Below are 17,358 nucleotides of genomic sequence, written 5' to 3'. Positions count from 1 at the left end.
TATAGATCCACCAAACCTTTTTGTGTTTAGCAGTGAAAACAATAGGGCAGGGAGTCATAAACTCAAATTTTTGCAGCGTAGGAGTCGTCTGCAGTTTAGACAGTATTATTTTTCAAACAGGGTGATTGGCTTTTGGAATGAGCTGCCTTCAAGGTTGGTGGAGGCAGAAAATTTAACTGAGTTCAAGAAAAGATTTTATGAATACACGAGTAGTAAGGGGTTGTTATAGTTGGGAGCTGGAAGAGACATCCTTAATGGGCTAATAAGCTCCTTTTTGCCCTTTAATTGTTTATGAATTTTAGTTTAGTTAGGGCTAAACTTTACCGTACGCAATACTACCAGTAAATAAACTTATAATGATATTTACGACCTAACGTTAAACATTTTTAAAAACTTTGATAAACTTTTAATATGTTGTTGTATAAAATGTTTACTAAAGTATAATTACATCCACCTTTTGTTTACGTCCGTTGAAATAAGTGTGCGCGCATTTACAGGACAGACATGAACTGAGTATTTTCATGATAGATTTTTCAAATACCCCTTCAAACTGACCCAACCTATGTTAGGGAAGGCAGAGAATCGTTTTGGAACAGAAACATCTAAGGTTTGAATTACATCAACATTTTACTAATCATGTTCTAACTTTCTGTTACATATCCACCTTTTCAGCTCAAGTTAAAACAACTTTCTGGTGTACCATTTTTGATTTCGTTATTCTAATAGGTGAAGTTTAAAAGTGGTCCTATTTGTTTATCTTTCTTGATAAACAAAATATTAACAGCTAGAACAAGTTTCCATGTGATAATTCATTATAATGTTCTAGTTATTTTTAAGTCTTTATAAATATTTATTCATCAAATTTAAGTTCCACTGGGAAGGGACTGATTTATAATATATTTCGCGTCCTTCTTTTGACTTTAAGCTTTCTTTTTTTTGTAAACAAAATCCAAAGGAATACGAGCAAGGCTGTTCTACTTGAATAACTGGTTCAGCGCAAGTCTATGTATAGATATAAGTTGTTATTTATAAAGAAACCTTATAACATCCTTAAGGACACGTGAGTAACTAGTGCGACGTTTTTTGTTTTTTTTTCAGAATGTACAGAACAAATAAGCATAAACCTTAGATTTCCATTTCATTTCTCTTTTCCAATTAATCATCCGCGAAAAACTCCGTCTGCTGAGATTATCAGTGTTGCATATGGTCCATATATGTTGTGTTAGTTGTTATATTTGCATATATCTGTACCTTATTTTAATATAAAACAAATCTTCCCTGAAATTACTCACACGAAATCCTCAGGAGGTTTGATAAGGAGCACATTCTTAACTTGCCATGGAAAGAAACGATTCTGCACTTAAAAATTATCTACATAAAGGTAAGGTTTAATTCCTGAGAAAATCTGAACTACGTTTATTGGAAGACATCGTTAATGAATAATACATTCCATTATTCTATATGCAACAACATGGCCGCGTGTTTCTTTGCTGTTAGTTTTTTGTAAACAAAACTTGATACCCTCTTCAATCCCTTGTATTTATGAGGACTTAACCTTGATGAGGTGTTTCGGGTCAAATGTTTTTATACTTCTCTGTTTTATTTGTAGAAAATAAGAAGTATAATGTAAGTAAATTTATGACTAAATACTTCCGAAAGTGTTCTGTATTTTGAATAAATAAAACCAAAATTAAGAGTAACGAATATTTTTATTTCTTGTTTTTTGAAGTTCATATGTCATGCTGTGTAGTAGCCTAGAAAGTACATGTGACGCCATTTTAGTGTCTGCTGACTGACTGACAACACACTACTGTATAGTGGTGCGGCCCCTTTCGGAGAAAATTAAGTATCAACATTTACTACAAATGAGAACTTGAAAAACGAAAGCAAATCGTCAGTATAGAGAACCACTGTTTTTTATTTCTGCCCCATTTTCATATAGTCTGTATTTATTTTCTAATATTGTTAAACTATACTTATAAACGTAATAGATGACCCCTTCAGATGGCCTTTGGCCCTCTTTCGGGGAAATTAGAAGACATTTTTTCTTTAGTCAAAAAACATGAAAATTTCTCTACTTGATAACGAGGTAAATAATCACTTACTCCATTCCCCCTAATTTCAGAACATAGGTAGGATATGGTAAACTTCTTCAGACTACAAAAAAAACGACATTTTACTGAACTCAGATTCTGGTACTTTGAAAGTGAATGTAAATTTTATGAAAATGTCAGTATTCGTCTTGTTGCTTAGATTGTTTGTTTTCTTCAGATATTCGCACAAAGTTACACGAGGGTTAACTATCCCTAATTTAGATCTGATAAGGAAGCAACCACTAGATAATATCCACCGCTAACTCTTGGCTTACTATAACCGAATAGTGGGATTTTGCCGTTACTCTTATAACGCATCCACTGTCCTAAAGTGCGGCAACGAGATGCGAACCGTGGATCCCTGTATTAACTGTTCGACACACTAACAACTAGTCCATACCCAGCCACGTTTTGGGGATAAACAGTCACTTCCAAAAATTAAACATATATCAATTTAAATGAATAAATAAATATACAGTGAAACAGTTTGATTTAAAGGAAAGCCACATTGGGTTATATGCTGTGTCTACCACGGAGAATCGAACCCCTGACTTATTGCTGAACCACCAGGGGGACAACAGTGGGAGAGACAGGCCTGAAGCTTAGAAAATAAAATCGTGAGAGTAAGGAAATTTTATTAATTTTTATGTAAGTTATTCAAACCAATCAAAATAGGTAGGTAGGTATTGTTCACACACTGACTTTACGACAAATGGAATAAAAAAATGTAGTATTTGACTTTAGTCCCATAATTTTAATGCTACACGCGGTGTAAAAAAAATAGTATCAAAGTCTAGTTTCAGAACAAACCAAGATAATACTGAACACAGTACCAGAATTTCTAGACTACACACAAAGATAGACATACCTAAATCTAGTGCCAGCAACTATATAGATATAATAGTACTGTCTTTTGTATGTCCACGTAACTACTTCGGGAATGTGGATGGATCTTCACCAAAATTGGTATGGAGGTTTATTAGGTTAATGCGGGGGTACACACAATTTTCAGTTTTGCGGTTTTTACCACTACTTCGTCCCCTGTTGACGGACCTTCACCAAATTTGGCATGAAAGTTTGTTGGATCAATGCGGAGTTACATGCAAATTTTGTGTTTTGCGGTATCGCACTTTAAAAGTTACGGTTAGAACGCCAATAGGCTTTAAAAAATGTTATAAATCAATTTATCTACAGATGTTGTTTTCTACATTAGTCTTAATTCGTACACTGCGGCGCTAAATGTCCCCCAGTGGGATAGCGATAAGTCTTCGGATTTACAATGCAAAAATCAGGGGTTTGATTCTTCTCGGTGGACACAGCAGAGTGCCCGATGTGGCTTTGCTATAAGAAAACACACAAACACACACGACGCTAAATCAGAGGTGTGTAACAACAACAAAAAAACACAACAACATAGCTTTTCAGATCCATCTTTTATTACCCATCAGTAACTGAAATGTTATTTTTTTACTGACATGATTTCGAGCCGCAAAAGACAAATTAAACGGAATGCGGAAAACAAAACACGCAGTTAACATGTTAACAGAATGTTTAAGCTTCAAGCATAGAGAGAGAATGATTTTAGACCCGAAATTTTCAGGACGTGACAAAGTGAAACCTATTTAATATTTCTTCGGACTACAAACAACAACATACTACTGAACCAAAATCTTAAAAGCATGCCGAAACAATAAAATATTCGATTTCAGTCACAGGATTTTCTAATTACAGGGAAAATGAGAAAATATTCATCTCTAGCCCTTATACTATTAGCTTATAAGTGGAGTAAAATAATATTTAAAAAGTAGAGCCAAAATATGTTTTTCCCAACAATCCTAATATACTTGCTATGTCTGGGTTTTTAAGCCAAACACAAAATTTGTTGTTTTTAAGTATATCGGAATGAAGGGTTAGATTTGTACGTTCCAAACATATGCTTCTTAAATAATATGCTGTTTAAAATTTCAGGTTCTTAATAACTGTATGTGTTGTTATAACCCAATCGCGGTCATCGTTTTTGATAATGAAAAACGGACAACATTGAGAGACTTTTCGTTTTTATTGCAAGTTTTTAACATAAAAACGTCCTCTGTCGACATTATTTCAAACTTCATACATAAAACCAACTACACAAGTATTAATATAGTTTTGAGATCTGTAGTAATGGATTATAATAGATCTTGTACTCCTTTACTCACTTTCAAAAGTATTATGTGTTCTGGTATTAAAACATGGTAACTCAGCTGAACTGGGGAAAAGAGCTTCAGTTTCAAAGTACAAAAGTCAAGTCGATTTTCACTGAAATTGGAACAGTCTTACTTTTCGGGTTGGATAACATAAGTAGGGGTATAGAAAACATCGGTTACTTTTAATGCATTATGTATTGGATCAACCCTTCAATGTGATCAGGATAAAAGCTGCTTAGTTGTTAAGTTATAGATATTCATAGGTACAGCAGATATTTAAACGCCCGAATATGAAGCATCAGATATATATAAATACAGACACATTAGCACAAATTTTGTGGTATAGAGAGTCAGTAGAATGGATATACCTTACCTGCCACACTGTCCCATCTAAAGCTTGGGTTTAAACTACTATAGATACTATGTTCTATATATTGTGAACTGTGGTGTCTGTCCGAGCGTTCGTCTGTCTCCCATTTGAAAAGCTGCGCACGTAAGCAAACCTCAACAATCACTTCTGAAATGACGGGAAAACAGGCATGAACAATGTTGTTGCCAAATTTTATTCCGCAAGCAGGATATTCTACATTAATTTGTTAGGAATTAATCACACTATTATTCACATTTCAAAATGTGACGTAACTTAAAGAATAAAAATGTAGATTTATCGTATGTTATTGTTGAGCGGCTCTTAGCATGACTGAAATGTTCAACAATTATTTTTCGCAGTGGGCGGTATAAGTAGCTCAGAGATTTGACTCTTAGTGAAACCAAGAGTGCAACACAATTAACCTTTTTAAAGTCCATGAAATAATTTAAATTGATAGATTAACTTAAGTTGTTCCCGTCACTGGGGACGGGTACTTTTGTTTGTAGTGTATAAAGTGTCATTTGACTGAATGCATTACCAAGGCTTATTAATAAAAGACAAACTTAAAGTACATAAACTAAGGGTAAATTCACTGATTAATTTCAGCAACTGGGTTAATTTATCATGGTTCTTAGTTAATAAAGGGAGAATCCAGACCACTACAGTAGTGTCTAGCTAGAGATTGCTTGTTCAGGGGTAAAATAAACCAGTGTCGTAATACAGGACCCACAGATGAGTTGGTAGACATATTAGCTGGATATACTGTAATCGAGAAATGAGGGGCTTGCAGCTGCTGCTGGGTGGGCAAAGTTCTTGAGGAAACTATTTAGGAATGGCAGCTAGACACACATAATCTAGTAATTCGGTATTTTACTCCCTGATGAATACGTGAAGTATCTGGGGTGACGTATTAATGATGTCAGCCACACATATAACAATCCAATAAGGAGGCACTTTACGCCCACTAGCTGCATACACATGAAGAGTTAATACTCCAGTAAAGGGGTATTTTACACCAACTAAATACATACTCATTAGAGATGAAATATGAAGAGTTAATACTCCAGTAGAGAGGTATTTTACACCAACTAAATACATACACTACTGTAGCTTACTGGTTAGAGATGAAATATGAAGAGTTAATAATCCAGCAAAGGGGCATTCTACCCAATCTGAATGTAGGTAGAGTCTGACTATGTACTACAGGAGGAAACCATACAATCCCTTACTGAGGTGTTCTGCTTCACCAACAACTGTATGAGTAACATAGATCCCAGCTGTAGAAACAAAAATACTGTAACTGTGTATTCTATCTCTGCTCATAGCACACAGTATAGTTGGACAGACTAATTAGAGGTGACAGTCTAAAGTACAACAATCCAAAAGAGGGCCATTTTAACCCAACTAATAGTAAATATTGGAAATTATAAAAGCGGGATTCTATCAAACCTGAATGTATGCACTGACTGACTAGAGGAGACACAAAAATAAATTACCTGAGTGTATGAATTATCTGATATGATTGGTTAGATATTCTAGATGGAAACAATAATTCATCAACAGGCATTTTATCCAAAGCTGACTTCATACGTTCTTCGAAATGCCAGCTAGTGATTCTATAATTTAGTATAGGGGTCTTACAATAGGAAATACCCAAATCCCTGAGTGGATAATTTTACCACAGTTGAATCTATGTATGTATTATCTGGTTTTGGTGAAGATGAATAAGATAAGCCTTTAATGGAGAAACAGTGATCTTTAGAGGAGTATTCAATCTTACCTGAATCCAGCACACTCTGGCTAACTACCTTAGTAAAAATGGCAACGAGAAATGGCCGTTTTAAAATTCAGGTTGAGTCACAAAACTAGGGTTAAGAATATTCAGAACTTTATATAGTTATACTTTCGAAAGTCAAATTTTAACGTAGTGGTTTTATCAGTTAATGTACCCATAAAGATTTATAGTTTAATTTTTATGTTGCATTGGGACTGTGTTATTTATATGCATCTGAGATTTTTAGGACCAGTTTGAATAAAGTATAATCTCCTAAATGAGGATTAATTTAGCTCAACAAAGTACACTTTAGAAGCTGGTACACAAAGCTGTACTTTAACCACAGGGGAAAAAACAACATAATAAATAGAGGAAAGCTAAATACGTCTGTATGTTCATTGTTGATCTATGCTGATAATGGAGTTATTAACCACAGGAATAAAACAACATAATAAATAGAGGAAAGCTAAATACGTTTGTATGTTCATTGTTGATCTGTGCTGGTAATGAAGGTATTAACCACAGGAATATAACAACATAATAAATAGAGGAAAGCTAAATACATTTATATGTTCATTGTTAATCTATGCTGGTAATGAAGTTATTAACCACAGGAAAAAACAGCATAATAAATAGAGGAAACCTAAATACGTTTGTATGTTCATTGTTAATCTATGCTGATAATGAAGTTATTAACCACAGGAAAAAACAGCATAATAAATAGAGGAAACCTAAGTACGTTTGTATGTTCATTGTTGATCTATGCTGATAATGAAGTTATTAACCACAGGAAAAAACAGCATAATAAATAGAGGAAACCTAAATACGTTTGTATGTTCATTGTTAATCTATGCTGGTAATGAAGTTATTAACCACAGAAAAAAACAGCATAATAAATAGAGGAAACCTAAGTACGTTTGTATGTTCATTGTTAATCTATGCTGATAATGAAGTTATTAACCACAGAAAAAAACAGCATAATAAATAGAGGAAACCTAAATACGTTTGTATGTTCATTGTTAATCTATTCTGGTAATGAAGTTATTAACCACAGGAAAAATCAACATAATAAATAGAGGAAACCTAAGTACGTTTGTATGTTCATTGTTAATCTATGCTGGTAATTTGTTTCCTTCATAATTGTTTACATAGAAACACACACATTCACTAAAATAAACATCCTGTATCCGCTATTGTTCTTCCCGACATCAGTAAATATTTATGTGCCAAGATTTTCGCATTAACTTATTCATAAACCCGAATATGTATTCATTTATATCACATATTTTAGGCTTTTTATGTCTCTGTTATCTTTGGGCGAAACAAAAAAACTTCTATCGTGTCAACGGATGTCAATTCTCTTCAGTGAATCGATTACAGTACAGAGTAAAGAATATACCGTCAGATGTCGCCGTCCAACCACGAGTACATCAACTTTATGTTTTCATTTTCGTACTGACTCACAATAACAAAACCAGAAGTGACGAAAGTGATAAGGATGTCATCTAAGAAGATACCAAGGAAACACCAACAGAAAAAATTCCAAAATTTTCAAATGGTCACCAGAGGACGCTCGTGAAACGCTGGCATCTCTCTGAATAGCAGCTGGGTTTTCACCTATAGATAATGAAATATTTAAGAAACAATGTGGTTTTATTATTTTCTTCTAAATATTTTTTCTTTCGATTAAAAGGTTACAATAGTGCATTAAACATTCTTTAGAAATAACATCCATCATTTACTTTAAATTATTAGCTTCTTATCAGCCAAGACAGTACACAATTTGGTAACATATTCGTAGACCACCCAAAAAAAACCTATATTCCACTCACAATATACTAAATTAATCCCATGAAGTTACGTTCCATTTAAAACGTTAGCAAATTAATTTCGTCAGCCTTAATTACGTGTCTGGTATCTAAAGTTTACACCTTGTGTACCGACATCAGAATTACGTCTAGCTAATGAGTCTTCCACAAGTTACCCTGTATGTTACAGCTCCAAAGTTTCTCGAACCAAACTACAAGTGTTGTTATTTTCGCACGAAAATAGAAATATTAGCATACGTATACTTAATGTTTTAGGAAAATTAGTTTCTTAACGATATCTCGTTGCTGCTGCGCCTTCTATACCTTATTCTCGCCTCTGATCAAATTTTATTAATTCTTGCAGAAAAACAACAACAAATGGTTCATATATATATTGAGTAAATAAGCATAAATTTTGAAATAATATACCATATTTTTAATTCACAGCTCTGGGAATAAAACTTTATGATAACGTTTTCATACGAATTTTCTAGAGGGCCAAAATTTGAGTGAAATAAAGATGTAAATATATAACAAATTAAGTCCGCAACTTAGAAGTTATAAACATTAAAGTCTTCATCAACTTATTTGAATTAATTAAGATTTACAGCGTCTCCTGTTGTTTTTTTTTGGTAGTAATATTATGAAATGATTTCTGCTACTTTAAATACCTTATCATCTATAAACTTGCCATTGTTTACAAAATAAACAAGTTGACTACTGTTAACTGAATTAATTAAGATTTACAGCGTCTCCTGTTGTTTTTTTTTGGTAGTAATATTATGAAATGATTTCTGCTACTTTAAATACCTTATCATCTATAAACTTGCCATTGTTTACAAAATAAACAAGTTGACTACTGTTAACCTATATAACGATCATAATTTGGTAAACTAGTTTGTTGATAATTCAATAATTTTTTAGTAACAATTACAAAACGTAAATTCATCATACGGTTCATTTAATATTCTTAAACGTTTCTTTTTTTAACAATTTCTCGGTATTAAACTTTGAAATTTATGTTTTTTTTTTGTTTTTGAAGTTAAGCACAAAGCTACACAATGGGCTATCTGTGCTCTGCCCACCACGGGTATCGAAACCCGGATTCTAGCGTTTCAAGTCCGCAGACATACCGCTGTGCTACTGGGGGGCATGAAATTTATAAGAGACAAAAAAAAAACAACCGAGCATACATAAACAGCAAACAAATTGTAGTGATACACAGCTACTAATTACCAGGTATCGTGTTCAAGGTAATATTCTGCACGCTTTTTTTTTTGGTTCTGGAAACGTAGTAGAACTTCCTTTCAGCGTTAAAACATGAAATTTCCTTAACTAAAAAATCCGTTTACAATAGCCAATGAACGCACCCTAAAGCAGTTATGGTTGTTCTGAAATCTAATCTTCAAATCCCTCAAGGGATAATGTTGAACTAAACGAACCTACTTTTCCTTGTTAACTCTTGCAAATTTAATTAGTTCTGCAACTTTGCAGGATGAGAGGAACTATTAATAATTCAATAAGTGTTTCGTAGAAACCTTACGCAGGGTGCAAAACAATACCAAACAAAGTTTCAAGCATTAGCAACAAAGCAAATTCTCTTTTGGAGGAATGAATAAAATATTAAAGTAACAGGAAATAATCTTTCTTCTGCTCACGTCGTTGCATGAATCGAACAAAAAATTTGAAACGAAATGGATAATACGATGGAAGAGCCCAACTGATCATTTTAGAAGAGGTGAGAAAGTAGTTAAGATGTTTCAGAAAATAATTAGTGGCTTCACTGTATATTTAAAAGTTTTATTCAATAAATATTGGAATATCTAATTCCTGATATGATGTATTCTTTCGTGCTTTATAGAAATGTAACAACTTCTGAAAACACGAAAGTTTTCAACAAATTTAAAATGTAACAAAAACACCGCTGCTTACGGAATATATTGTTTGTTGCTGTGTTAAAGACTGAACTCGGTTGTGATACAACACGAGTCTTCCACGCGTTTCTCTACTCTTGACAGTCAACAACAGCTGGGATGCTTGTGACTGATAAAGACTGAACACTGTACGTTTTTCGCAAATAAGGCTATATATATATATTACATCCCACATAACTATCAGAGTTTAAAGTTGTCATTGTGTAAACTGAAACCTATAGTATACTATTTCTTGCTATGAAGAAATATATGTAACAGAAATACATGTAACTATTTGTAAGATTCCTCCTCAAACTTGAGATAGCTACAGTGTTTCTATTTTGTGATGCACAATCTTTCACAATTTCCCCTACACACACGATAACGCAGAGATTATAAAAACATTTCAGGTGTCTTTCATTGTGTGATGCACAATCTTTCACATCTCCCTTACACACACGATAGCACAAAGATTATAAAAACATTTCAGGTGTCTTTCATTATGTGATACACAATCTTTCGCATCTCCCTTACACACACGATAGCACAAAGATTATAAAAAACATTTCATCCGATACACAACCTTTCACAATTCTTCTTTACACACATCTTAGTACACAAATTATAAGTTAAATATATATATATATATTTCATTTTTGGGCAGCTTAGAGTGGTGTACAAAGAGCCCTAAAATTCGGTGAAACTAGGTCATTAACTGGTAGATATTATTCTGAAAATAATGGATGAAACTGTACTTGATACAGTTCAGGAGACTTTATTTGGGCGACATTATTAATGATGTTTGGAGTAACTTCCGATAGTATTGGAGAAAATATAAATAATGTATACCAGGAACTGGTTCAAAGAACACCATTCTTCTATTTATTGCTGAAGTAATAATCAATCATGCTTTTATATCAGAACTTTTTGGTGTCTCAATGAACTTTAGTCACGAATTCTTATATATTCGAATTTGTTTTATAAAATGTTTGTCTAGGAACGTTACTCAACATTAAAAGTGCTTAGACCCAACGCTTGTTTTAAGGTTAAATGACAGCATTTAGGGTAATTTAGATCTATAAAATAGCATTTAAGGTAACACTATAGAGTGGTGTAAACCATTATTTTTATTTCACGATCTGTCACTTATTCTTATTTTGTCACAATATTTCATTAGGATGCCAGTAACATCGTAAGAATGTACGAAAGTGATGCTGTTGTGACAATGTTTCGTGTTATCAAACAATGAGGAGTAGAACAACAATGTTTCGTGTATCAAATAATGAGGAGTAGAACGACAATGTTTCGTGTTATTAAACAAAGAGGAGTTGAACAACAATGTTTCGTGTAATTAAACAATACAGAGTAGAACAACAATGTTTCGTGTTATCAAATAATGAGGAGTAGAACAACAATGTTTCGTGTTATCAAACAATGAGGAGTAGAACGAAGAATTTTGTGTTTTCAAACAATGAGGACCATAACTTAGAATACTCATGGTAGTACGCCCTACTTGCTTCTTCTAAATTTATCAAAGTCTTAATAGCAAACTTGTTTCTCCGTTTAACAATTGCGATATTGTTGTTAGTTCTCATCAGTCATTACGATATTGTTGTTAGTTCTCATCAGTCGTTACGATATTGTTAGTTCTCATCAGTCGTTACGATATGGTTGTTAGTTCTCATCAGTCATTACGACAGATATTCGCCAGATACAAGAAAAATAAAATTGTATCATATAGCAAACTTAATCATTACAATTATCATAATCTACACCATAAATTGCTCCTAAATCCTGTCCACACGTAATAACAACACTGATAAAACAGTAATCATAACAACGTACGAACGTTAATAACAACACTGATAAAAAAGTGATCTTAACGTACGAAATTTAATAACAACACTGATAAAAAGGTGATCTTAACAACGTACGAAAGTTAATAACAATACCAATAAAAAGTTGATCTCAACGAAGGTTAATAACAACACTAATAAAAAGTGATCTTAACAACGTATGAAATTTAATAACAAAACTGATAAAAAAGAGGTCTTAACAACGTACGAAAGTTAATAAAAAACAATGATTAAGAAGGCTTGACATGTTATCTCTTCAAAAAGACAATAGGAGATTTAATATTATTTTGTTTTCCTATAAACGTTCTGAAATATCGGCTTGAAAACTAATCCTACTTATCAGTTGACTTCAGTAAGTTTGCTCCTTAAGCCTAGAATTAACAATAGGGTTCCATAAAAACCCATTGGCTTCTTAAACAGTTTTTTCTAAACTATTTATGCATGAAAATATCTATGGCGTTGTTGTTCATCGGGTCCCGGTAATTTGAGAATTAAAATTCAATTGTGCGCTACAAAAAAAAAAAAAAAAACTGGGTTAAAAAGGTGAAATTGAAATAACTATTCTACAACCCTAAACATGTTTACCATTTAGAAAGAACACTGAGATACTAGTTGCGTCAGAGTTGGAAGGCCCACAAGTGTAATTTCCCGAATCGGTTGGTTGAGCATCCTTAATATAAAGTGTACTGATAGCAGCATCCTCCTCCCCTTTCTGAAGCGATATCTTCCCTCTATCTGTATCATAGTTGATCATTCGATCATTGTGGTACCAGAAGACAAAAATTGGTGGCTCCGGGCTGTCGCTGATCACACAAGTGAGATTGATAGAAGTTCCTGTTTTCACATACAGAGGGCGCGTACCTAAGATTTCTGTCTTTGGTTCTGAAAATATAAATTTAATTAATTCTTTTTTTTGTATTTTGTGATCGTTTCACATAGGTTTTGGGAAAAAGAAGTATATCTATAAAATATATAATTTTTCAGTAAACTTCTACAAGTTAATTTTGGATGGTGTGGCTAGCTTCTTTCAGCTGTAGTAGTTTGAGGACGACATTTTGACATGCTAACAGAAGTCTTAACTGGTTCAAATTGTAAGAGGCGGATGAATATCGTAACACAATCCAGAATAAATTGTCGGCTTAACGTCAGAAAATAAAAACAATGTTAAAAAAAAGAATGAATAATACTTTTCTTTACCATGAGCTACAAACGAGCCCTAGTAATTAACATCAGGTTTTATTCAGAATATTCTTAGGTAACAAAGCCATTTATTTTTTTAGCACATTTCTTGAGATTCCTACCCTCTTGCATCTCCCTCCCCAGGTGGCTCAGCTGTAAGTCAGTGGGCTTATAACACTAAAAATTGGGTTTCAATTCCGGCGGTGGGCAGAGCACAGATAGCCCATTGTGCAGCTTTGTGCTTTACAACAAACAAACATATCCAGCCCTCTTTGAACAAAATCATATTTCCGAATAGAACAAACAGGGAGTAACCATGAGAATCTCCTGAGCATCATTAGAATGTAAAATTATTACTTGGGTGAATAAATTTCAATATATTTTCTTTAGTTTAAGCAGTACTGATAACGGCAACAAACCCAATATGATAAAGGTTTGTAGATAATAGTTTTTATACTTATCATTCATAATGGGACTTATAATTGAAACTTGGGTTTAAATGGAATTACTATATGCGGAAATAAATATTTTGTCCTCAGTTTCCGGTTTGTTGGTTCTTGTTGTTTTTTCTTTTTGGAAGAGAGGGAAATATAATTGGCTGACCTCTTAGGGAACGGTTTCGACTTTTAGTAAAGAAAGTATGGTGAAATATGATTTCTTTCGTCTGTCAGTTAATACCAAAGATTTTATTTCCCAGCTCAGAATTTCTAACCTATATCAACATTGTTCAGACAATTTATAACGTAATTAATGTTTATTTCTTTGGTTGTAATTACTTTTAGGATTTATGAAAATGGTTAAAATATTCCTCGCGCACACACCTATATTCATGTTTAGCAAGCTGCTTATATTGGTCAAGATACACTGTGCGACTTGTGTGTGTGGAAAATGACTGTCTGTTTTCCAAAATGAACCTATTTAAAAACACGTAAACGATGTTAATATAACATTATTGCTATTTTTAAGCTTTAACCAGCTAATAACAACAAACCTAAAACGTTCAACTTGACAAAGAAGCTGATTTTGGGGTCAGAGCTAACTTGACACTCATACAGACCAGTGTCCGTCAACTGTGGATACTTGATCTGGAGAGGCCAATCGTTCGTGCCTTCCACGTGGGCGGCGCTAAATCTTTCTTCATTGATGTAAGTTTCTGTGCCAACACTAAGAAGATGGAGATCTCGTCGTCGAATCCAAGAAACCTATTAAACAGAAAGAAACATGTTTAAGATAATGAACCTCACTTTGAAATTATTTTTAGAATTGGATAAAACTAATTAGAGTAATTAAAAAATCTACGTCACAACTGAATAATAACGGAACGGCCAAACTTCAAACGAAAACTCGTAAGGGAAATGAAAACACGAACTTTTTTCAAAATTTTTGGCCAGTTCATCATTGATATCTTCCTGTCTGAAAGACCGATATCCGTTTTGAGTTTTAATCATTTGTGTGCGTGTTTTGTCTGACAACAATTTAATTGAAGTTGTTATATGAAACGTATTCTTGCTGAAAAATACAACCTTTTATGATTTGTTTTGTATTCGAAACGTCCATCATTGCCACACACAAACGCGATCCTAGCTGTGTCACACCTGCTAGTTGTTGCCAAGTTAGACCAGCCTTTTCACTGGTGCGGTAGTTTTGATGACCCCAAGTTGACCTTTTGAGATAACCAAACTGTGGGTTACATGAGAAGAGACAGTTTTTCTACCGAGTTTTACTGATTTTGTGATTGAGTCAACTAATAGAGGTAATGAGACTTGTCGGTCAGTTGAGAACATGATATCAGATCGAGCTCGGACTTCAAAGTTCTGATATAACCTTCAAGCTAACTTTGAAGTGTTATATTTATAAGTGCATTTTGTGAAGTTGAATTCAGCCACATCTCATCCCATTTTATTTTACTTAATTTGTTTTTCCGTTTGACAGATTTTTATTTAGTTAACGATTTGTATTTCATTCTCTTGGTTAATATAAGCAATTTGTATTTCGTAATTATGGCAAAGTTAATAAGGTTATCTTCCGCAATTCCTAATTTTGAATTACCGACCAGGTGAAAAGAATACAGTCAGCAATACCTTAGTACTCATTGTCCACGCTAAGAGAATGACTGTCACCCCTTTAACGCAACCACAGATTAAAGAGCGGGAAAATTTTGTTTTATCGCACGGATTTGAACCCGGTTCGCAGGTTCTACAATTTAGAGCTCTACCACAAGGGCCAACTTGCACACAGAGTGTCAAAAAAGTGTGAATATTTCTTTGTGAAATTTGATGCCCATATAGTTGGCTTGTAAGCATCCAACAACATATAAACTAATTGACGAAATTCACGAACCTTCAGTTATTTACATCTGTCGAATTACCAAAGAAACCAGGCAAAAAGAAATTCTGATGCCATGAGAGGACTTGAATTGAAAAGTGTTAGCTTTTAGAACACATACTTTTAAGCCTTCATGTCTGTGTATCATTGGAATATACAAACTCGGGAAATCCATGAAGTCCGGAGGAGACAGTATGAACCGTAAGAAGCCCTCCAGTTGATGGTAATAGTCTCCAGCTATTTAAGGGATAACCCCTCTTAAAGAAATGTTTCCAAAATTATAGCATTCATGCAAGTTCCTACTTTCTGTAGAACCAAGCCAATTGCTATAGAATGAAAAAATTGACACGCTAGTGCTGATATGAGTTAATGATATGATAGGAGTTTATCCGAGATAAACGAAACTGGTAAATCACGGGGTAATATGGGAGATATTTTAGCATATACGTTGTCAATGTACAGAATCTCAGGACAGTAGATTCAATGTATTGCCAGTATTTCAGGTGGAGTACTGGCCTAAAGGACAAGTTGCAGAGAAATGTCATTGCCAAACAGAGTAGCCAATCCTGTTGGTGAAGACTAATCATACTTTGTTTGTCTGGCCAAGTATCATTCCAATAGTAAAGGTTATTCAGCGTGAAAGTAGAATGCTAGGCTAATGTAGACTAGGAAAGATGGTACAACTTACATTATCTAAAGGGCTATACTTTCATGAACTATCATTCATGATGACAGATGAATTTATGGAAGAAGAAGCGTCTCCTTCCAGTGGTGTTGGCTCCATAAATATATATATATAAAAGATGATGGTTTATAAAGTTACCAAACAACCAGACTGAACTTCTCGATGTTCAGATGGGGCGTGATGTTCCTAGTTTATTATATGTACGGCTCATGAACCGGTTTAAATATGCTACAGTACCTACTATAAAGGGTTGTCTGTAGACAACCATGGTTTACACATATGAGTAGGCAACTGACAGAAGGGTAAGCACGTGTTATGGAAGAAGAGTACTTATGACGAGATGATGAGAAAATGAAAATGTAAGTTTGAATGCAGAGATCGTGTATGGCTGTGGTAAACAGCAGTGGTGTGGCAACTTCTCAAGTCTAAGAAAGTAGTATTTATTTCATTGACGAGTGTCTGTGTTATCTTATAGCAAAGTTACGTGGGGCTAGCTGCTGCATCTGCTGAGAGGAATCGAACGCCTGACTTTAGTGTTGTAACTCCGAAGACTTACCGCTGTCCCACAGGGGGATATTCATTGTCGAACAATTCAATGTTTGGAACTGCGATATGTAATGCGCATGTATACAATGTTTAGCGCATTGCCAAACTCAAATCCACATCAGGAGGTGCTCATCAAATGCTTAAACTAAACGTCAGCAAAGAGGGGGATTAGTAATCAGATGGACCTGAAAACATTGTAATTGTTTGTCGAATTCTATAGCACTGAGAACATTAACGCTTTCCTGGTTCTTTTTTGATGAAGATAAGATGACAGAATATTGTAATAATATTGACCATAGCAAGTCCAATAGCCACCAGCTTAATGTGGATGGAACTGTCCGATTGAAGACAGTAGCTAGACTAGCAATAGCATCCCAGTGATAAAAAAAAAGTTATATTACTTGTTTTATGAATCTACTCAGTGAATCATCCAAGAGAGAGACTTCATGGTGTCATTTTGGATATTCTTCTCTTGAGGAAAAGAAATATCAACTAAGTTGATGACGAGGAACCCACTTTGAGACTAATAATGCTTGGAGACGGGTTGAATGGGTAATGAAGAAAAACAAATGTACAACGTTTCGACAAGGTTTTGTCATCATCAGGTACAAGTAGTTTACACT

General features: G+C 34.0%; 1 protein-coding gene across 1 annotated transcript in view; it reads right to left on the bottom strand.

The window, feature by feature from the left end:
• Positions 1 to 3,553: 3,553 nt before the first annotated feature.
• The window catches only part of LOC106461957 (zwei Ig domain protein zig-8-like), a 92,777-nt gene continuing 78,972 nt past the window's right edge, over positions 3,554 to 17,358 (bottom strand). The window contains exons 3-5 of the mRNA XM_022389059.1: positions 14,171 to 14,381; positions 12,586 to 12,882; positions 3,554 to 8,040 (exon numbers count right to left, since the gene is read on the bottom strand). Coding sequence (XP_022244767.1) covers positions 7,925 to 8,040; positions 12,586 to 12,882; positions 14,171 to 14,381 — 624 coding nt within the window. The 3' untranslated portion in view covers positions 3,554 to 7,924. The remainder of the gene's footprint in view (positions 8,041 to 12,585; positions 12,883 to 14,170; positions 14,382 to 17,358) is intronic.

The sequence above is a fragment of the Limulus polyphemus genome, unplaced genomic scaffold, assembly GCF_000517525.1.
Source record: "Limulus polyphemus unplaced genomic scaffold, Limulus_polyphemus-2.1.2 Scaffold1066, whole genome shotgun sequence".
NCBI classification, from domain to species: Eukaryota; Metazoa; Arthropoda; class Merostomata; order Xiphosura; family Limulidae; genus Limulus; species Limulus polyphemus.
This window is presented reverse-complemented; position numbering and strand designations above follow the sequence as displayed.